General features: G+C 39.4%; 1 protein-coding gene across 2 annotated transcripts in view; it reads left to right on the top strand.

Moving 5' to 3' along the window:
• pam (peptidylglycine alpha-amidating monooxygenase) overlaps window positions 1–23,116 on the top strand; it is a 244,402-nt gene that overhangs the window by 124,675 nt on the left and 96,611 nt on the right. For both annotated transcript variants that reach the window (XM_078214719.1, XM_078214718.1), the window contains exons 4-7: window positions 1,051–1,108; window positions 8,522–8,609; window positions 13,513–13,604; window positions 18,890–18,973. In XM_078214719.1, the coding sequence (XP_078070845.1) occupies window positions 1,051–1,108; window positions 8,522–8,609; window positions 13,513–13,604; window positions 18,890–18,973 (322 nt within the window). The remainder of the gene's footprint in view (window positions 1–1,050; window positions 1,109–8,521; window positions 8,610–13,512; window positions 13,605–18,889; window positions 18,974–23,116) is intronic.

Genomic DNA, 23,116 nt, shown 5'->3' with positions numbered 1-23,116 from the left:
TGCATTGTTCTACAATCTCTATTTAAATACTATACTGATTATCTATTCATCATTCTGAAGTGGATAAGTTCACATTTTCCCACATGATGCTTCATCTGTCACATTTTTGCCCACTCATTTAACCTATCTATAGCCCCTGTGCAGACTCATATCCTCTTCACAGGTTACTCTTCTGTGTGTATCATCACCAAATTTAACAACAATATAGTCGGTCCCTTCAATAAGTCATTAATACAGAATGTAAATAGTTGTGGCCCCAGCACTGATTCCTGTGGCAATCCACTAGTTACAGTCTGCCAACCCAAAAATGCACCTTTTATTCTTGCTCTCTGTTTCCTCTTAGCTAATCATTCCTGTATCCATATTAATATGTTACCTCTTTCACCATTAGGTCTTATATTGTGTGACCTTTAATGTTGCTCCTTGTCAAATGTCTTCTGGAAATCCAAGTACACCACATCCGCAGGTTCCCCTTTATCCAGATTGCTTGTTATTTCCTGAAATCGTTCAATTTTTTTAAAGAGAGTTAAACACTCAGTGGAGATGATACCTCAATCATTAATTTGTTGTCACAAATTATGATGTAATTACAGGTTCAAAAGTGAAAGTCAGCTTTGATAGTTCTTGACATGATTTTGTAATTTGGGTGCTTGAGCAGGAAATCTGAGTAATTGCTGATTGGTTAATTGCACTTTGGCCTGGTTGCGGTGTGTGGCAATTTACCAGTGGCCCAAGTTGTCTGGTATGCTGTTCATTCATTTGTCCTGTACTGATAGTTTAGTTGGGTTTTATAAATTAATTGTTTTGGATTGATTTGTTGTGAACCATTTGCTACCAGTCTGTGAAACAACATGTAGATGCATTAAATTAATAAAATGCCCCTGAATGTTATTTTTAAAAGATCAGTAACTTCAGATGTATGCCAGTTTTGTAATAATCAATGTACTTAATTTGGAGCGAATTCTAGAATTTAATAGAGCTTAAAAATAGTTGAATTTAAAAAACTATCCTTTTTAGAATTCTAAACAAATTCTTTTTCTTCTTTTACAGTCGGATAGCTACTTTTGCACATTTGTTCAAGTGCCGCCTGGTCAGAAATCCTATATAGGTGGGTGTTCACTACCAGCAAGAATTAAGTATCTTCATCCTCATTTCAAGTGTGTGTTTCCCTTTAATAGTTTTATAATTGAAAACATGGTTCATTCCAGTGATTGGAGCCTAATCTTTCATCGTCAGCAGTAAATCTGTACAGGGATACAAACGTGTGGATCATAAGCCATTGCATAGACAATTTGGGCCATGTTTCTGTGCAATAAACACAATGTAAATATAGGATTTTTTTATCTGTAGCTAAATACATCAGGAGCCTAAATTTCTGGGTTTATTTTTTCTAATAAATACACAAGTTTTAATGAATTAACTCGAGAAAAAAAAATGATACAGTAAATGTCAGGCTTTCAACTTGTGTGCCCACTCCAAAATGTCCTCTATTGGACTAATACATTTGGAACAGTTTGAAAGTCTCATTAAAATCTTTTTTTAAAAAAGTAATGATTTTAATGCATGCCCAGAAAAACATGGCTCACCAAAAGGTTACGTTTTCCTCCTAATTGTACATAAAATACTTATCCAAATCATTCAGCTGAAATTATACGCTGGTCCACATTTTGCTGCACATCTTTCCTGTTTCTTTGTAGATTTTATTGGTATGTCATAAGAGAAACTGCAGCTTGAATTATATTTGAAATGTTCTTTGGGAACCCCTGGGTGCTGCTAATAATATAGATGTGCTGAAAATATTGCATAAATTTGCAACTACGATGTTGTACAAAAAGATGAATAGCCGAAGCATGCTTCAGCAAGGGATCTCTGTGTACATTACGAGTGAGATGCTTTCTGCTTCCATAAGCTCAAACAATTTTGTGCCATAACATGCTGGAAGTGCGAATTGGTAATGGTGTGGCAAAATCAAGGATATATCTGTGATCTTGCTGAACACCAGGACCATCAGATTCCTTAATCAGTGAGATTTAAAGATTGAGAAAAGGAGAATGTCAGAAAAGTATGGTTAGTAATAGTGAAGAGTTAGTCAAATCATGTACAGAAAGCGAGATGTAGAGGAAGAAAAGTTGGATTAAGAAAAGAGACAAAGAAAATGTAAACAAAAAATCAAATTCGTAAATGTTAAAATCTTGAGAGAATTTACTATCTGTAGGAATGGGACCGAACAGGTTTCACTGGAGGGGTTGATTGGCATCGAATTAATAATTACTGCATCATTAAAGTGGCACTTAGTTCATTTAGGCTGAAAATTATGAGTCTATGTGAGTTTAATATTTAAATAATATTCAAATCCGGCAAGTTTTAAAAAATAATGGGCAGGCTAAGGGTGAGATACCATTCGTGTGAAGCAAACGGAGGGATGGCATAAATGGCGAGTACGTTCTGGGGATTCACAACTCTTAGCACATCTCCTAATTCCATGAATGTACTGGCCAGTTTGCACATTAATAACCACTGAGTCATTAACAAACTGTTAGCTTTCCAGCAAGTTTCAGCCTATGTTTTTTGGAAGTTGGTCACAACATTTTTTTCTTTATAGCAGATTAGTTTCTCCCTCTGCCAGATCCAAATTGTTGCCATTAAATCAATTTCTTGAAGGCATTTGGGAATAACTTGGACATCTTTTATTTCCAAGTGATTATAAATGAGTCGTTTGCTCACTATCTTTCACTGAAGATGTAGCTGTGAACAAAAGGTTGTTAGGATTTAACAGTGAGTTCTTGTCGTTTCATTCCGAATCGTTGGAATATCTTCAAACTGCCATACATTTTTAAAATAAAAATCTTGCCAAATAACCTTTTTACTGCCTTAATAAATTAAAGCATTTGTAACCATCTAGCTCCCAGATTTGTACTTTTAAGGTCGCATCTGGAAAAACCACAGTAGCGTCGTGCAACCATTGAAAACTGATGATATACAGCATGCCATTTGTATAAATTATACATAGAAGCCTGTAAAAGACGGCTTCGGATTGAGGGAAGGCAGATTTTATTAAAATGAGGCAAGATCTGGCCAAAGTTGACTGGGAACAGCTCCTTGCGGGTAAGTGTACAGCGGAGCAGTGGGGGGCATTCAAAATGGAACTGGGGAGAGTACAGGTCCAACATGCTCCCTATAGGGGGAAATGTAGGAGCAATAATTTCAGAGAACCCTGGATGTCTAAGACAATTTAAGACTGGGTAAGGAAGAAGAGAACGGCTTTTAGCATGTCCAAGGAAGCAGTTCAGCTGGCAGAGCAGACTTGATGGACCGAGTGGCCTAATTCTGCTCCTATGTCTTATGGCCCGAAAGGAATAAAGGAAGTGCAAGAGGGAACTTAAGAAAGCAATCAGAAGAGCAAAAAGGGGGCATGAAAAAGGGCTTGCGAACAGGAAAAGGGAGAATCTTAAGATATTTTATAAGTACATTAAGGGGGAGAAGGTTAACCGGGGAAAGTGTAAGGTCCATTGGAGACCCAAGGGCAATCTGTGTGTGAAGCCACAGGACATTGAAAGGTTATTAAATTAATACTTCTCATCGGTCTTCACTCAGGCAAAGGGGGACATAGGTACAGGATTCAGGAAAAGGGACCGAGAAGAACTTGCACAGTTTGACATAGGAAATGAGGCAATGGAGGCTCTGAGGGGCTTAAAAGTGAACAAATCCCCAGGTCTGATGAATTGTATCCCAGGCAGCTAAGGGCACAGCTGGAATATTGTGTGCAGCAGTCACCTCACTACAGGAAGAATGTGATTGAACTGGAGGGGGTACAGAGGAGGTTCACTAAGGAGAGACTGGCCAGGTTTGGATTGTTTTTTCTAGAGCAGAGAAGGCTAAGGTGTGTAAGATTGAGAAATAAGGACAGGGTAAAAAGAAAGCAGCTGTTCCCCTTGGTTGAGGGGGTCAATCATGAGAAGTGTTAGGGTAGGGGGCAAGAGGTTCAGAGAGAATTTGAGAAATTATTTTTCATGCAGAGGGTGGTGGGAATCTGAAATGCACTGCCTGAGAAGATAGTGGGGGCTGGAAATCTTATAATCTTTAAGAGATATTTGGATGAGCACTTGAAACAAAACATTCAAGGATTTGGGACAAGTGCTAGAAAATGGGATCAGTGCGACTTTCGTGGTAGATATTGTCTGTGGAGACCAGATGAGCCAGAGGGCCTTTTCTATGCTGCATGACTCTGACTCTGAAATGGGAGTTGTTAAATAATTTTTTAAAACTCTTTCAACCGGGCTATTATCTTCTATTGAGATGCAATGGATCGTAGCCATTTCTTTACCTACAGGTTATTTACTGCTTTTAAAATTGTTAGTGTTCAATTCCCAGCCTTACATCGACCAAATCTCAACAACAAAGGCTTGTGTTTAAGTCAACTGTAAGCTTCTCGCTTAAAAATTGACTGATATAAGTAAACAGGGCTGGAGTAATGGACATCTAAGAATTATAACTGCTGCTGCACTGCATGCAGATCCTTAGAGCAAATCCCAAGCATCTAATTTGTTTTGTATTGGTTTTCTGTCTGAGGCTGGATGCATTATCCCGCTCCATTGAACAGCCTGTTTATTTACCTGGCAGTAAAGGCAGTAAATTCTTCACCTTCTACAATCAGCGAAGAGTGCAATATAATATTTGCCGTCCATTGATGATTCATTTGTTTATTCAAGCATCTGAAGGATGACAAGTTTGGCAGTGGTCCATACTGTCCTGTTAAATGCATAAACCTTTTTCTGAATAATGTGGATACAACCAGAGTACAAGCAGTATAGTTTGTTTCATCAGTCCTACTGTTTTGCCATGATCTTTTCAATCAACTTGAATTTATACACTCTTAAAGTGAACAACTCACGAGTCAAGGTTATGTAATTTATATTTGGAGTTATTAATTTTGCAAAACGCTAAATATAAACGATGCTGTCAGTACAGAAATGCCTTCAAGCTACACACTAGTACTGGATGGTTGGTTTGCCACGACATACATTTAACCTTCTGAGAAGTACATATAACGCTACCCTGGGCTGCTGTTCAGCTGTGCTGACAGCTGATGGGGATGCAATGCTGTATAGAGAAGAATTGAGCACGACAGAAAGTAAGCGAACCAATAAATTGAACTGTCTGAATCTTATCCTTGCCGTACTCACTCGACTGATTAGTAAATAAATGTTGCTGCTCTTGGACAGATTCATGCCAAGTAGTCAACACTTCCTTTAGGTAAGCAATATAAGGAGCATGTAATAAAGTTCTTTTCCCAACAAATCTCGGCTGTATGTGATAAGAGGATTTCCAATTTATGTTTCGCAATCCCTATGTGCATGATAATTAATACTTTACATTTTGGATGTATGGTACGGGTATTGCACAAATTTACTAACCAAGTAAAATAAAAAATCGCTATTATATGTCACACCCTTGTTCAAAGAAGGGTGTAAGGATAAACTCAGCAACTGTAGGTCAGTCAGTTTAACCTTGATGGTGGGAAAGCTTTTAGAAAGAGAATCCAAGAGAAAGTTTAACAATCACTTGGAATAGTCATGTGACAGGTGACATTCAACACAAGGTATTGGTACGTTAGGAGCAGCAATATAAACTATGGAATACAATTCTAAAAAGGGAGTAGCAACATAGATCTGGCTGTATATGCGCACAAATGATTATAGGTGGCACGACACGTGTGAAAGTGGCTGAAAAGGTATGCGATATCCTGGGCTTTATAAATAAAAACAAAGTACAAAGACAGTGAGGATGTCTTGAACCTTTACAAAACACTGGTTCATCCAACTGGAGTATTATGCCTAATTCTAGGCACCACACTGTAGGATGGATGAGAAGGCTTCAGAAAGGGTGCAGAAAAGATTTATGAGAATAATGATGAAGGACTACACAAGAAATGGAAGCAGGAGCAAATCATATGACCTGTCGAACCTGCTGCAACATTCCGTATGAGCATGACTGATCTTAGGCTTCAATTCCACTTTATTGCCCGCTCCCATATCCTTTCATTCCCTGAGAGACCAAAAATCTGTCGATCCCATCCTTGAAGCTAATCAATGATGGAGCATTCTCTTTGGAGAATTCCAAACACTCTCCACCATTTGAGTGAAGTAATTTCTCCTTTCCTCAAAATGATTGGCCCCTTATCCTGAGACGGTGCCCGTATCTGAGATTCCCTGAGCAGTTGGAACAATCTTTCAGTATCTATCAATCCATTTAGGAATTTTCTAGGTTTCAATGAGATTCTTAAAAATACTTGTTCATGTGATGTGGGCATTGCTGGCTAGGCCAGCATTTATTGCCCATCGTTAATTGCCCTTGAGAAGGCGGTGGTATGATGACATTTCTTCTCTAAACTCCAAAGAATATAAGCCCAGTTCACTCAGCCTCTCATCATAGAACAACCCTGTCATTCCAGGGACCAGTTTAGTGAGCCTTTGCTGTATCACCTCCAATGTCTTTTAAATGTGGAGACCAAAACTGCACATAATACTCCAGATGCTGTCTCAACAAAGCCCTGTAGTACTACTTTAACCCAGTACTCCAATTCCCTTGCAAAAAAGGCTGTTTATCTTAATTGCTCACTACACTTTCACCCTACCTTTCTGTGTTCCTTGTATGAACACAGAAGTTTCTTCCAACACCAACACTACGAAGTTTCACATGTTTAAATAATATTCTGGCTTTACTATTCTAATGACCAAAGTGAATAACTTCACACTTCCTTACATTACATTCCATCTGTCATCTTGTTGCTCACTCCCTGAACCTGTCTACATCTCTACAGCCTCTCTCTGGGCCCTCCCCACAGCTCACCATTCCCTAGCTTGGTATCATCAGCAAACTTAGATACATTATTCTTGGTCTCCTCAACTAAGTCATTAACATAGATTGTAAATAGTTGAAGGACCCAAATACCCCTTCCCATCCCTGCCATTCCCTATCCTGACAACTTACTGCCCCTGAGACCCAGCTCAACATTGCTGCTGATCAGAAGATTCAGGCCCTTGCAACACTATTGTGGTGTTCTGGCCAACATTTGTCCTTCAACTGCATTAAAATAGATTATTTTGTCATTCATTTCATAGCTGTTTGTGGGTCTTTTGCTATGCACACCTTGTGCAGCTGGATTTGTCTATGCTACATTAATACTTAATTAGCTGTTAGTTGGGAAAAATGCATTTATATCTCACCTATCACAAAGCATTTTTTAGCCAGTGAAATATCTTTGAAGTGAAATCACATTGCACTGCATGGAATTCACTTTGTGCACAGCGTTCTCCCACAGACATCAATGTGTGCAAATGACCTGGCAATCTTGCAGTGATAATTCAGGAATAAGTTTTGACCAGGACAGTGGTGATATTTCCCCAGCTCTTTTTTTCAAAATAGTGCCATGGACTCTTTAACATCTATCTGAAACGGCAGGCGATGCATCAATTTAACATCCTATCTGAGAGTAACACTCCCTCAGTACTGCACTGGGCTGCCATCCTTGTTTTCTTTTGGTTCTCAAGTCCTAGAGGACATGAACACAAAACCTTTTGGATCAGAGGCAAGAGTATGATGGAACCATCGCTGATATCTCCTCGGGTTGTGAAAGGTGCAACTTAAATATTTGTTCTTTCTTTGCTAATCGAATAATTTTGTTGATGTAAAAAACTATAGACATACAAATATTCTGATGATTTCTTGAAAAATTAGACTTGTATCAAATTATGCATGGTCCAATAGTATATGTTGTCATAAACTGGTTATGGTACAGTGATTTTGTGTAAAGGAATCAACTCGATGAATAAAACATATGTTGTGTTTATTACAACAAATGAATAAGCACATGAATAAGTAACTTGCTAATTGCTGTGGAGTCGTTTTGAAGTGATTTTAAAGTGATTTTGGGGCGGCACGGCAGCACAGTGGTTAGCACTGCTACTTCACAGCTCCAGGGACCTGGGTTCGATTCCTGGCTTGGGCCACTGTCTGTGTGGAGTTTGCACATCCTCCTCGTGTCTGCGTGGGTTTCCTTCGGGTGCTCCGGTTTCCTCCCACAGTCCAAAAATGTGCGGGTTAGGTTGATTGGCCATGCTAAAATTGCCCTTAGTGTCCTGAGATGCGTAGGTTAGCGGGATTAGTGGGTAAATATGTAGGGATATGGGAGTAGGGTCTGGGTGGGATTGTGGTCGGTGCAGACTCGATGGGCTGAATGGCCTCTTTCTGTACTGTAGGGATTCTATGATTCTATGAAATTCCGAGCATAGACCTAGAATCGGCATCTCAAACAGTCACCAAAAAACTTGAATTTGCACAAGAAGGGACACTTCTCGATCCTTGTTCACCTTTGCTGTTTTGACTCAATAGTATTTGAAGTGCTTTTCAACAGCAGTGTGCAGTTGGAAAAATAATCAAATAAGTCCTGTGAGAGGGTGCAGATGATGTCACAAAAGTTAATGAGGCACAAAGTGTAATTTATTTCCAATTCATTTTGCAGTTGACTTTAAGCCTCGTGCAAGCATGGAGACTGCTCATCACATGCTACTGTTTGGATGCAACATGCCAGCCACCAATGAGGAGTATTGGTAATGATTTTAGCTTGTATTTTCAAAATGTTTAGCAATTTGATTTCCAGATAATCATTTCTTAATGAAGTTTATAGGGAATAGTAATAATCCAGGGTTATTTGCTCTTCCCAAGCTGCATGTATACACTGATTACACAAAAATAAAGAAGCACAATTTAATACACTACGGTCCAATTGAGTAAATTGCAAGGCTGAACCTATTTTAGTTGTGCTCAGTTCATGTTATAAATTCTGAATGCAAGTTGTTTAAAATTTTTCAACTGCGATTACTTGTTTAATCTATTGCCTGATTATTGTGTATCTAGAAATTGTACAGTTTAAAACTGTTTCATTTAGTTTGTTAACTGATTTGCAGGAGTGACAATTTAAAATCTTAGTGGAGTGGAATATTGTCCACAAATCTGTTGTGCGGCCATTACCGTTATTATTTAATACATTTGAAATATATTTCAGGGAGATGTATATAAAATATATATTGTAATATGATATATAAAACGTAATTCCCCAAATCTATTGTAATGTCATTGCTTTCCTGAGCTAGGGCATTCACCTTAGATTGCTAGTCTAGCGACAATACCTTCGTGCCACTGCCTCCCCATTGTTTCCAGTGCCTAAGTTGATATCAGGTGGTCCATCCGGTTTCATTCTTTCTAGACTTCGTAGTGGTTTGATACAATTGAGTGGCTTGCTAGGCCATTTCATAAGGAATTTTAAGAGTCAACTATATTGCTGTGGGTTTGGTGTCACATGTCGGCCAGACCAAGTAAGGATGGTAGATTTCCTTCCTGAAGGACATCAGTTCATCATGTGGGTTTTTACAACAATTGACAATTTTGTGGTCACAATTGGACTATCTTTATTAAAAATAACTGAATTTAAATTTTGCAAGCTGCCCCGGTAAGACTTGAACCCGTGTCAACAGAGTATTAAACTAGGTCTTTGTTTACTGGTCCAGTGACAATACCACTACGCCACTGCCTCTCTTGTTGGAGATGGTCATTACTTGTGTGGCGCGAATGTTACTTGTCACTTACCCCAGGCTGAATGTTGCCTAGGTCTGACTGCATATGGACATGGACTGCTTCAGCATCTGAGGAGTTGAAACTGATATTTGACATTGCATAGCGAACATCCTCACTTTTGATTTTGTGATGGGAAGAAGGTTGTTGAAGCAGCTGAAGATGGTTGGGCATAGGACCACCCTCAGAGAGTTCCTGCAGTGATGTCCTGGAACTGAGATGATTGACCTTCAAACATTTCCCTTTTTGTAAGGATGACTCCAACCAGTGGAGGGTTCCCCTGCCCCACCGATTCCTATTGACTTCAATTTTGTACACTAAACTACACTGCCAGCTGAATCGGACTGTTCTCAACTGCTCTTCTGTTGCTCGTCTAAAATGTATTTATTTGTATTACAATCATCATCAATAGGGAAAAAGTGCTGAGCAAACTATTGGGATTGAAGACATGTTCCCAAGGTCTGATTGGCTACATCCTAGGGTCTTAAAGGAAGCGGCAGCGGAGATAGTGGACCCATTGGTTATAATATTGCAAAATTTCCTGGATGCAAGAAAGGTTCCAGTGGATTGGGAGAATGCTAATGTAACACCCTTATCCAAAAAGGGAGGGAGGCAGAAAGTAGGAAACTATAGACCAGTTAGTTTAACATCTGTTGGGAAATTGTTAGAATCCATTAAGGAAGTAATAACAAGTCATTTAGAAAGTCAAAACGTAGTCCATCAGAGTCAGCATGGTTCTATGAAGGGTAAATCATGAATGATTAGTTTGCTAGAGTTCTTCAAAGATGAAACAAACGAAGTGGATAATGGAGGTCCTGTAGATGTAGTATATCTAGACTTCCAGAAGGCATTTGATAAGGTATCGCTCAAAAGGTTAATACACAAGATAAGAACTCATGGGGTTTGAGATGATTTATTAGCTTGGATAGAGGACTGGCTAACTGACAGACGGCAGAGAGTTGGGATAAATGGGTCTTTTTTGGTAGGCAAGATATAACTAGTGGGGTGCCACATGTTCGGTCCTCGGCTTGTATGGATATAATCATCTCCTCAAAGAACAAAGAAAATTACAGCACAGGAACAGGCCCTTCAGCCCTCCAAGCCTGCACCAACCATGCTGCCCGACTGAACTAAAACCCCTTACTCTTCCGGGGACCATATCTCTCTATTCCCATCCTATTCATGTATTTGTCAAGACGCCCCTTAAAAGTCACTACAGAATCCGCTTCCACTACCTCCCCCGGCAACGAGTTCCAGGCACCCACTACTCTCTGTGTAAAAAATCTGCCTCGTACATCTCCTTTAAACCTTGCCCCTCGCACCTTAAACCTGTGCCCCCTAGTAATTGACTCTTCCATCCTGGGAAAAAACTTTTGAATATCCACTCTGTCCATGCCTCTCATAATCTTGTAGACTTCTATCAGGTCGCCCCTCAACCTCCGTCATTCCAGTGAGAACAAACCAAGTTTCTCCAACCTCTCCTCATAGCTAATGCCCTCCATAACCAGGCAACATCCTGGTAAATCTTTTCCGTACCCTCTCCAAAGCCTCCACATCCTTCTGGTAGTGTGGCAACCAGAATTGAATACTATATTCCAAGTGCGGCCTAACTAAGGTTCTATAAAGCTGCAATATATTTTGCCAATTTTTAAACTCAATGCCCCGGCCGATGAAGGCAAGCATGCCGTATGCCTTCTTGACTACCTTCTCCACCTGCATTGCCACTTTCGGTGACCTGTGTACCTGTACACCCAGATCCCTTTGCCTATCAATACTCTTAAGGATTCTGCAATTTACTGTATATTTCCTATCTGTATTAGACCTTCCAAAATGCATTACCTCACATTTGTCCTCAATTCTCTCCTGCTCCGTTGCCTCATCTCTTTTTCCCCCTCACCCAGTTGAGTCCTCTTCCCTCTTTCAGCTCCCCATTTGACTTCTGTTTCTCACTTCGTCACACTCCTACAGTTTCTGAACTTCTACCTCTTTTCCTTCTGACCTACCTTTTGCCCTTGCCAATCAATCACCCTCCTTGCCTCCATCCTTGTCAAAACTCCCACACTGGCATCTCTGGAGCCTCTGGGCTCCAGCCAGCAGTCTTTAATTCTCTTCTTGCCCCAGCCTCAACTCCGCTACATTTGTAACTTTCTTCTCTACATCTCTGCTCACCTGCCTCCCCTCACCTGCTCACCAATTTCAAGTTCTGAGACTGATTTACTTTCTCTCATCTTTGCTCTTCCAGGCCATCAACTTTCTAAAGCATTTCCCTTCTCAGCAGCCTCTAATTCTCAACTTACTTCATCGTCTCCTCTACCTTCCACTTTGATCTCTTTTGCCCCGTTGCCACATGTGCTTTCTGAAACGATTATCTTCTAAAACCCCGATCTCTAAATGTCTTCACGTGGAGTGCAACACACAGGGTTAACTTTATATGATTCCTGAAAATGTACTTGTGAAGCAATAAAAATGGTATTTGGATTGCTTTTGTGAGCCAATTCGAGCTTTTTGTTTAACAACATGCTGAACAAATCATTGCCAGTAATGACAATTTGGAAGTCTAGTATCTCGTTGGAGTGTCATTGAGAAGTATTTAACAGATAACAGAATTGTAGCCATGATAACACAATGATGGAATTCTTGATGCAAATTCTTAGGTATTGATAAGAACAACAAAATTAAGTTGTGCTGGACTTTAAGTTTGATTTTTGGTCTCTACAATTGAGCTGCTATGGATTGGCTTAATTCATCTTTAAATCTGATTGCAGAGCCTATTAATTTGCAGTTTCGTAATTTAATTCTGATTGGAAATATAGCAACATTAGTATGCTGTTTAAAAATTACCAATGTTCCAGATCACAAGGCAAATTTGCAGTTTTGCTTGTTCAGTCTTCTGATTATGAATGGTTATTTGAGGCATATTTTGTACATCAGCAAGCTTTGCTCACTTTAATGAGACTAATATAACCCACATCATCTTGTGAATATTTAAACAGTGTTGATCGCGAATATATATGTCATATAAGAATATACCACATCTGATCATTTTTGTCTTTCATGTTTCTTTTTAATTTATTTCCGTATTACGTTTCTACTCACCTGGATGACTCCAACATCTGTTTGCGCAATATGTGACATAGCAGAGTTGTTACCAGATTTATAACCTTTTTCTGTAATGCGAATGAGGCACTATCACATCATGTTCCCTTTGTATCAGAAAGGTGTTGACTTGTACTGGTGTTTGGTTACATGGTCATCAGATTTCAGCTGTTCAGTTGTGGAGGGCATCAAATATGCACCCCATTCAGCCTTCAGCTAACACTTATACACATCTGTATTTTACAGCCAATGTCACTAGATAGTGATGTGGGACTGGAATTCTTGTTGATTTGATCCCATTCTAATTCTAGGGAAGACACTGGATTAACTCAATATCTTTTAAGTTGCCATTCTCTCCGGAATACAGCCAACTGGCATGAGTGATGGCTTTTGGTTTTACAGTGAAAATTGTTTTTCATAAACATGGCTCATTGAGATAAAATATCTTTATCCTCCATGATTAACATGGTCTGTAAAGCAATGACAACTCTCATATGGATTTGTGTTAAAGAAATGTAAAACAGTCATCTAGAAATTGGAATCTGATGTGGTTTAATTAATTTTTGGATAGCAGTGTCGTGATACCAATATTAAATCTAAGTAAGGCAGTCTGCAGTTACTGCCATTAGTTTAATTACAAGAAGTAAATATATCTGCTTTTAATGAGAGACTACAATCTGAACAATTGTGTTGCCAAGTACTTTTGTATCTTTAGAAGCCCCAAACACTGTTTTTGACCTCAAGCCTTCCATCATTATTTACTCCATTTTTTTTCTCCTTTTCCAGGGACTGTGGCAATAGATATGGCACTTGTTTAGATGAAGCTAAAATCATGTATGCCTGGGCTAAAAATGCTCCACCCACGCGATTACCTGCTGGTATGTCTCTTTTGAAATTAGTTGCATTTAAATGTGGATGCTTTATATCAATATCTGTGTCGTTTTTAATTTACTCTTCAGCACTATTTTCTCTTTCCACCATCACCTCAGGACGTACCCAAAAATCCCCGTAACCAAGGTTCCCTCTAAGCTACTGCCCTGTAGTAATCCTCACCTTGTGCAGTGAAACAGGCCATGCACAGCAAAAAGAAATTAGAAGGATCACTGTCCGTTGATCTCCTTTCCCTCCTTTTTATGTTGTCCCTTGGTGAAATCATTCACAAATATATGAACATGGGACTTAGGAGCAGAAGGAGGCCAGTCAGTCTCTTGTGCCTGCTTCACCATTTGATAAGATAATGACTTATCTGATTGTGGTCTCAACTCCTCTTCCTTGTCTGATTCCCATAACCCTGGACTCCATTGTCTATCAAAAATCTCTCTGATATGGAACTGGCTATAACCAATGTGGGGTCGTGAAAACTGATGCTCATCTCAAACTCTTTGTCACCTCTCTTCACCCTTTTTGTTATTGCCCCTATGCTGTCACACTGCTTCTAAAGAAAGGACAAACTTGCATGTATATAGTGTCTTTCATAACCTCTCAATCCCCCAATATGCATCACAGTCTAATTAATACCTTTAAGTTGTAATTGGTATGTCACCTTGCACCGCATGTTTCCACCCTAACAGCATTGAGCTTAGTAAGCAGAATCTAAATTTAGCAGTGCTAATTGAGGGTGTGGAATGGGGATAATATTTGACAATCTTTTTCCCCATCGTGTTTAATAAAATAATGGAATCACGTGACAAGAAGGTGACCTTCTGGCTCTCCATGTCTGTACCAGTTCTTTGGTACTTCTACCGGTTAGTCCCACTCCCCTGCTCTTTCCCCATAACCCTGCAAATGTTTCTTCTTCAAATATATATACGTACAATTCTCTTTTGAAAGTGAATTTGAATCTCTCTTCACCATCCTTTCAGGCAGTGCATTCTAGATCTCTTAACGAACTTTGTGAAATCACAAGAAGCTCCTTATCTCCCTTTGGGTTTCTTTCCCCCAATTAAATCTGCGCCTACTGGTTACGGATTTGATGATCGGTAGAAACAGTTTCTCCATATTTATCAGAATCGTTCATAATTTTGAATGTTTTTGTTATAATACTTCCTACACCACTGAATGCTGCTCTGCTTCAGATCAAGGATTTTGTGAATTTATCCAATTTGTTTTGATTCTGTCTTTTCGTGAGACTGACTTTGAAGAACAGACTCCCTGTCGATATATTTTCCAATCTGTGCCCTTAACATGAGAGCTGGGTTGTTAAAGGATGATGGTAGGAAGCCTTTATTCGCATAAAAGGGGGTTAAAATTTGGAACTCTATCCTCCCAAGAAAATATTGAGGCAAGGCCAATTGAAAACAAGACGAGTAGATTCTTGTAAAGCAAAGATATTACAGGATAGTGACCAAGACCGTTGATGGGGTTGAGGTACAGGAAAATCGTGATCAAATTGGTGAAAATGATTGAATGTCAGAATGACCTATTTTTGATCCATTATCAGTGATGAATGAGACAGCCAATGTCTTAAAATACATCCACCTTCTGTCAGCCTAACTGTGAATTTATCATAGTACAAAATTTTCCCACTCAAAACTCAGTTCCTGCATTTGCAAAAATCTGAAGTTGCTGTCCCAATTAAAATATTCATGCAGCTAGCACATAGAAATATTTTGATTTAACATTGTGGGAGCAGCTCCAATTGGATGGAGTGCATGCACTACTAATTTAAGTGAACAGCCCCTTTGATTTTTTTCTGTTTAGCTGCGTGCACATGGTAATTTGAAGGGGGCTGGTTTGCACGGAGACTTTTGTGCATCGATGCACAGAATATTGGTTCCAAGTTGGGGGAAGGAAGTAATTTTTGTGTAAAATGGGAAGAAAAATAATTGCTCCAACCACTGCACCCTGACTTAACAAATCAACCACTTCTCAGAGGGTGATGAAATGCACCAATAGTTCTGTCAGCTATTAGAGCGGGCATGCAGAGAGCTGAATCCTACCTTGACAAATCCATATTACTGCAATCTCGCTGCAAGGGAAGAACAGTGCTCCAAGGAACCTGCAAGCTGTATCAGCCATTGCATTTCCACAGTGGGAACTAGTGACGCTAGTAGTCATTTAAAAAAAAACATTCTGCTGCTTAAACAATTTGAAGATAGGCCATGAGTTGCATTTGCCAATCGATTAATCATTTGACTAAGTTCATTCTTTGTCTCAAATTAAATGGTAAAATAATAAATATTGCACTTCAACATTTTCAGAATCTTCAAAATCCAATTGGGGTTTCCAATTTCAATTCATGAAGGGTGAAGCGGTGTTTCCTCGGATTGTTCTGTGCCCAAGGGAATTGTGTCTGATTTATTTGCTAAAAAGACAAAGGCCCAAATCTAGCCATAAAAATGAAGTGAATGAATAATTTAATAGGAACATAGGATGTAGGAGCAGGAATACGCCATAATTGTGACCCTTTGAGCTGTTCCGCTACTTGATAACACCATGGCTGATCTGATTGTGGTCTCAACTCCAGCTTCCTGTCTGTCCCCCATAACCCTTGACTCCTTTGTCTATCAAAAATCTGTCTAACTCAGCTTTGAACAATTTTATGACCCAGCCTCTACTGCTTTCTGAGGAAGAGATCTCTACAGACTGACAACCTTTGAGAGAAAAATATTTTCTCATTTGCTTCTTAAAGGGAGACCTCTTATTCTTAGACCGTGCTGCCTGGTTCTAATCTCTCCTACAAGAGGAAACATCTTTCAACACAAAAGCCCCCTCAACATGCGTGTTTCAATAAAATCACCCCTCATTTTTCTAAACCGCAATGGGCATAGGCCCAACCATTCTTCATAAGATAAGCCCATATCCCAGAAATGAATCAAGTGAACCTTCATTCATCTGCTTCTAACACGTTTTCAAATAAGGAGACCAAGGCCCAGTACCTGTAAAGACTTGATTATCTGTTACGACTCACGTTCCAACCATTATCTTGTAAATGAGTTTGTGTCTATATATGCCCTGTTTGTGAACCCAATTCTCTGCTCACCTGATGAAGGGGCAGTGCTCCAAAAGCTTGTGCTACCAAATAAACCTGTTGGACTTCAACTTGGTGTTGGGAGGCTTCTTGCAGTACAACTCCAACTTCCCTACTCTTGTATCTCATTCCCCTTGAAATAAATGACAACATTCCATTTGCCTCCTTAGCATTTTCTTTCCTGATGTTCCATTTTCCTGCCTCCAACAAGAGATTTGAATGAAGAGGTTGTTTCAATTTCAGCCACTTCAAACAATTTTTTTGTATTTACGCCAATTTTCATTAAGATTTTTTTCTCCAAAATTTGAATTATTAGAATCTAAGGCAGTATCCCACAATGCCAGTGATTCAGTTATGAGGGTGTAGAACAAAGAAAATTACAGCACAGGAACAGGCCCTTTGGCCCTCCAAGCCTGCACCGATCATGCTGCCTGACTTAACGAAAGCTCCCTACCCTTCCGGGGACCATATCCCTCTATTCCTATCCTATTTATGTATTTGTCAAGACGCCCCTTAAAAGTCACCCCCCCCCATATCCGCTTCCGCTACCTCCCCCGGTAACAAGTTCCAGGCACCCACCACCCTCTGTGTAAAAAACAAAAATCTGCCTCATACATCTCTTTTAAACCTTGCCCCTTGCATCTTAAACCCCTAGTAATTGACTCTTCCACCCTGGAAGAAAGCACTTTTTAAAAATAAATTTACAACTTCAATTAAATTTATAGTGAAGCCACTGTGGGCATTTGTGTTCTTTTGCTAGTCTCTTGCACCTGTATTTCACTCAACATTCAGAAATGTGTGAGATTTGCAGACAGGTGTCTAAATCCACCATAGCTGTTTCTTGATTCCTACAAAGAGGATGCCAGTTTTATAACTCAGACCACAAGTGCTTTAGTGGCAATTACTTCTGCCTGAAAGGCTAGAGATGAGGAAAGCCTGTCAGTAAAGACTCAGGCAGTGCATTATTAACAGGATGTCAGTCTGGATTGCAGTTGAATGCTTCAAGGCTATTTCTGAAGTGAGCGGTTTAAGGCTTGTGGCATTCTGTATTTAAATAGCTGATGTACTGCGAAGACTTGCGTCACATAAATATCTTTTCCTTGTGCTGTTGATTCTCTATAATTTACTAAAAGTTGCACATTTTCAAAGATACGCTTATCTTCTGTAACACTGTTACATTGCTTCTGTCAGTTACATTTCTGTCAACTGTTTGTGTTTCTTCCTTTGTTGCTTTTCTGTTGATATTGCTTATTTCTGGTTAGGTTGCCTGCAATTGATCTGCAAGATGAGTGGGTAATGATACAAAATATTCCACATGTATTCAAAGTTACTTTCAGATTAGTCATGATCTTATTCAATGGTGGAGCAAGCTCGAAGGACTGAAATGGCTGCTCCTGCTCCTTGTTCGTATATTCGTATCCATGGTGAAAGGGTGACCTATTGGATCAGAAAACTGGAAATAGTTAAGAGTCATGGATGTAATTGTAAGGAGATTGAACAAGGGGTAAAAAAAAAGTCAAGTTGAAGTAGGAAGAAATTGGTTCATTGGGCAGGAACAGGCTGAAATGCGGGGTTTCTGAACACAGTTTTGTTTGTGGATCTTGGGAAGGAGGTGAAGCAAGCTGTTCAGGGTTGGGGATATGAGAGGTTGGAGGGAGTTAATGTCAGTGATGGACCTAGACGATGGCTTGATGTTCGGTGGTGAGGCTATGGTCTGGGGGACATGGGAAGTTTTAGAGAAAAGGCATATTTGGCTTTTGCAAGATAGAGGTCAGTTCATCAAACAACAGCAGTGCCGCCCTTGTCAGCCAGTTTGATTTTAATAAGTTTGGACCTGAAAGAGGTTAGATTGCAAGTTCAGAGGCTGTCTTCTTCAAATACTTGCATTCAGTTAACATGTTGTAAAAGATGTCAAATATGCATACTTTCAGATCATATTTGGACTGCCAGTTAACTCAGATAGTAGAATTCCATACTTTCTACTTAGAAAATCCAGTTTATTAAATGTGGTCACCTTCCTTGAATTCTGGTACTGCTCAATAGTGATCAGTATTTCTCTTTTGATAACGGTTTGTAATGCAGAGCAACGTAAAAAACATAAAAACATAATTTAGCTTATAACTCAGTAGATATGTCATATAAATTTATAGTTCCACCTTATAGTAAACAAACTCTGTCTTTCTCCATTTCCAGGTGTTGGATTTAGAGTTGGTGGCAACACAAATATCAACTACATTGTTCTTCAAGTTCATTATGGAGATGTCACTGCATTTAGAGGTAAGAAGTCCCAACAATAGGAAAAGAATTGTAAAAATTGCATTTATAAATGATTCTGATATAAAATTGAAGGAGTTTTTCAGGGATCTATGTATTCTGCTGGCTTTTATATGAGAGATTTCTATTAATTACAGCTCAGCAAATACAAAGAACTCACGGAGACAGTAATTCTGGTTGAAGCTGTACTTTATTGTCACCCAGACCTGGTTCACACATGGGAGAATGATTTGGAGCAGCCCAAATCATTCTAAATTACATTTGTTATCATTATTGCAATTATACATTTTTCAGAAATCATCTACCTGCCCACTCTGTTCGTCATAACCGGATGAGCCAATCGTTTTAGCATGAATCATTTACCTTGGCCAATAACAGTCTATTCTCTGGCAGCATGAAAATAAAATAGGTCTGTAGAGTCTGGAAGTTCTTTCCCACTGTCTCCTAGTAACCTCAATACGTACGTCCGGAAAGTTCTTTCTCTTGTCTCCTAGCAACCTCAAATACGTAAATCCATAGAGTTCAAAAGTTTCCTTTCCTACTGTCTGCTGAGAAATTCTTTATCAGGAAAATTGTATTACTCTATTCATTCAGCTGTGTGGGATTGCTTGAATTACCTGAGATCCACGCTGTAAAGAGAGCCCTTTTCTACTTCACTTAGTGGCTGCATTGTTTTCCAGGGATGTGGTTCTTTTTACTCAGCAATATCTCACCATGCCTTGAGGCAGTGTGTGGTTGGCCAAAGTGTACAGAATATTCAAAAATACATGTTTAAATTCTCTAACAGTCGTTATATGTGTTTCTATGCAAAACAGTACCTTTGTAACTCCAGGTACTTCAGACTTTTTCTAGACTATATTCACTCTAAATTAGTTTTATCTTAATCTATTAGAGTTTCAGTCCCAAGTTATCTTAAATCCCTCTAACAACAATTGACATTTTATTATTTAAAATAACATTCACTGCCTGACAATGCATCTGTGTTTCAATACACCCTTTCATGTTAAAAACAAAATATTCAGTAGGAGTTAACAGATTATTTGGTACTGAAGGACATAAGGAAATAGGAGCAGACGTAGAACATTCAGCCTCTCCAACCTGCTCTGGCACTCAGTTCCATTATGAATAATCTTTTGCCTCAACTCCACTTCCCTGCCCACTTTCCATATCCCTTGATTCCTTTGGATTGAAAATCTATTGATCACTGTCTTGAATATACTCTCACCTCTGTGGTAGACCCGAATCTGAACTGGACTACCCATATAAATACTGTGGTCACAAGAGGAGGTCAAAGACTGGAATTTTGCAGTGAGAAACGCATCACCCGACTCTCCAAAGTCTGTGCACTATTTACAAGGCACAAATCAGGGGTGTGTTGGAATACTTGCCATTGGCCTGGATGAGTGCAGCTCCAATCGTACTCAAGAAGTTTCACACCATCCACAACAAAGCAACATGCTTGGTTAGCACCCCTTCCACAAACATTCATTCCTTCCACCACTGATGAAAAATGGCAACTATCCGTATCCTGAAGATGCACTGCAGGAACGTGCCAAAGCTCCTTTGGCCACACTTTCCAAACCCATGATCATAACCATCTAGAAGGACAAGGGTAGCAGACACATTGGAACACCACCACCTGGAAGTTCCCCTCCAAGCCACTCATCATGCTGACTTGGAAATATGTTGCCATTTCTTCACTGTCGCTGGGTCAAAATCCTGGAAGTCCCTCCCTAACAACACTGTGCATGTATTGACACCACAGGGACTGCAGCAGTTCAAGACAGCAACTCATACCCAGCTTTTCAAGGGCAATTAGGCAATTAAATGCTGGCCTAGCCGACGATGCCTACATCCTGTAAATGAATTAATTACTTCCAAAGTGATACAAGGGAAACTATGTTCAATATTCTAGGTGTGGTCTCACCCAAAGCTCTGTACAATTTTATAGCAAAAAAACTTAACATATTCATGTGCTCGTTTCCCCTTGCAATAGATCAGACACACATTTGCCTTCCTTACTATTTGCTGTACTTGGAGGCTAATTTTGTGTTTCCTGTAGCAGTACACCCAAGTCTCTGAATGTCAACATTGAAAAGTTTTGCATCTTCTAAAAATATATTTTGCTTTTCTATTACCAGAGTGAATAAACTCTCATTTCCCCATACTATGCTCTGCCTGCCACCTGATGCTTGCTCACTCACTCAACCTGTCCAAATCTCTTTGCAACTTCTTTGTGACCTCTTTGCAGCTTGCATTCCACCCATCTTCGTTTCATCAACAAACTTGCATACGTTACTTATAATTTTTTCTTCAAAGTTATAAATAAAAATTATCCTAATTGAGACCTAGCACTGATCCTTGTAGCACTCCATAAGTTGTAGCCTGCCAACTTGAAAATTACCCAATTTATTCCTACTTCTGTTTGCTGTCCATTTAGTCAATCCTCTATCCATGCTAATATATATTACGACCTTGCATGTTAACATTTTTATTTATACCTTTATCAAATGCCTTTAGAAATCCAGGAATACTACATCTATTGTTTCCCCTTTATCCATCTTGCAGTTATATCCTCAAAAAGTTATCAACTTGTCAAAAACAATTTCCTTTCATAAATCATGAAACTTTGATAATTCTATGATATAGATTCCAGCATTTTCCCAATGACTGATGCTATGCTAACTGGCCTGGAGTTGAGTAGCAGAGTTCCATATTCTAAGTTCCAGTCTGCTGGGACCATTCTAGAATCTAGGGAAGCTTGGAAAATCAGAACCAGCACATCCATTATCTCTGCAGCTATCTCTTTTAGAATTGTTAGATAGAGGCCAATTAGATCCTGGGGCTTTGTTAGATTTTAGTTCTTTAACTTACTCAAATAGTTGCTGCTGAGATTAATTACCTTCTGTTCCTCATTCTTATTAGCCGCTTGGTTAATTTCTATTTCTGGTATGTAATTTGTTCTTACACTGTGAACACTATCAACATCTCTGCTATTTCCTCAATTGTCCGTCTCTGCTTTTAAGGGGCCAACTTTAGTTGCTGTTCTTTATGTATACTTTCAAGATCTCTTAACATTTGGTTTTTATTGCCTGGCTTGTTTACCTTCATATCCCTTTTATCAACTTTTTGGTTCCCTTTGGTTTCTAAAAAACTCCCAACCATCTTTTTAATGTTATAAAACTCTCACTTTATCCAATACTATCCTTAACTTCACTAGTACACCATGGATGATTTTTCTTGCTGTGCTTTTGTTTTGTTGAACATTTTGATTTGTTTCTTTAAATGTTTTCTACTGTTGATTTACCGCTCACATAATGAGTGTGCTATGCTGCTCTTGGCCATTTTCCAACAGAAGCAAAACACTACGGATGCTCGAAATCTGAAATAAAAACAAAATACGCTGGAAACACTCACCAGGTCAGGTAGCATCTGTGGCGAGAGAAAATATTTCTATCCCAGATCTTCGAGTCAGCATTGCAGCTTGTCTGCCCGCTGCTGATTGCGATTCAAACTGCCTACTTACCATTTAACATTGGAGCCTTCACACCTTCCGGTCTTGGCTCCAGCAGGATCCAACAATGAGCAGAGTTAGGAGGTATAATTCCAGCTCAGCTTTTTCATCATGAACTGCAAACCTGTCCGTTTGTCTGACTTCAGTTCATTGACTTTCACTGTTTTTAAATGGAGCTATCACCTCCAACATTGCACAATCTTCTGGCCCAACAATGTTCATCTCTCCCTCACCCACCAACATTGCTTATATTTCACTCACCCCCAACGATGCTCACTAGCCTCCTTCCTCACCCACCTCCCTCATGCAATATTGTTCCTGGGGGAGGGTGAGCATTGCCTTGAGGAGAGTGGAAGTGAATGTTCTCAGGATGGGGGAGGTAAATATTCTTGGGTTGGGATAAGATTCTCAGGAGGAGATGAGCATTGTTGTCGTGTTGCTTGGCTGCTTGCTAATTTACCTCGAGCTGTATTCTTCAGCAGGTTTTGCACCTGCTAGGTGAAGTTCTAAGTAAATCTATAAAAACCAGGGTGACTATTGGGCAAAAACAGATCAAGTCTTTGTGGTTCTGACCATCTGATCCCACTCTCGTAATGAATTGTGCAGCGATCACTGGAGGGTGAAATTGGAAA

This window comes from Mustelus asterias, chromosome 6, assembly GCF_964213995.1.
Source record: "Mustelus asterias chromosome 6, sMusAst1.hap1.1, whole genome shotgun sequence".
In the NCBI taxonomy this organism is placed as follows: domain Eukaryota; kingdom Metazoa; phylum Chordata; class Chondrichthyes; order Carcharhiniformes; family Triakidae; genus Mustelus; species Mustelus asterias.
Note: the sequence above shows the minus strand (reverse complement) of the source record. Positions and strands in the feature narration are given on the sequence as shown.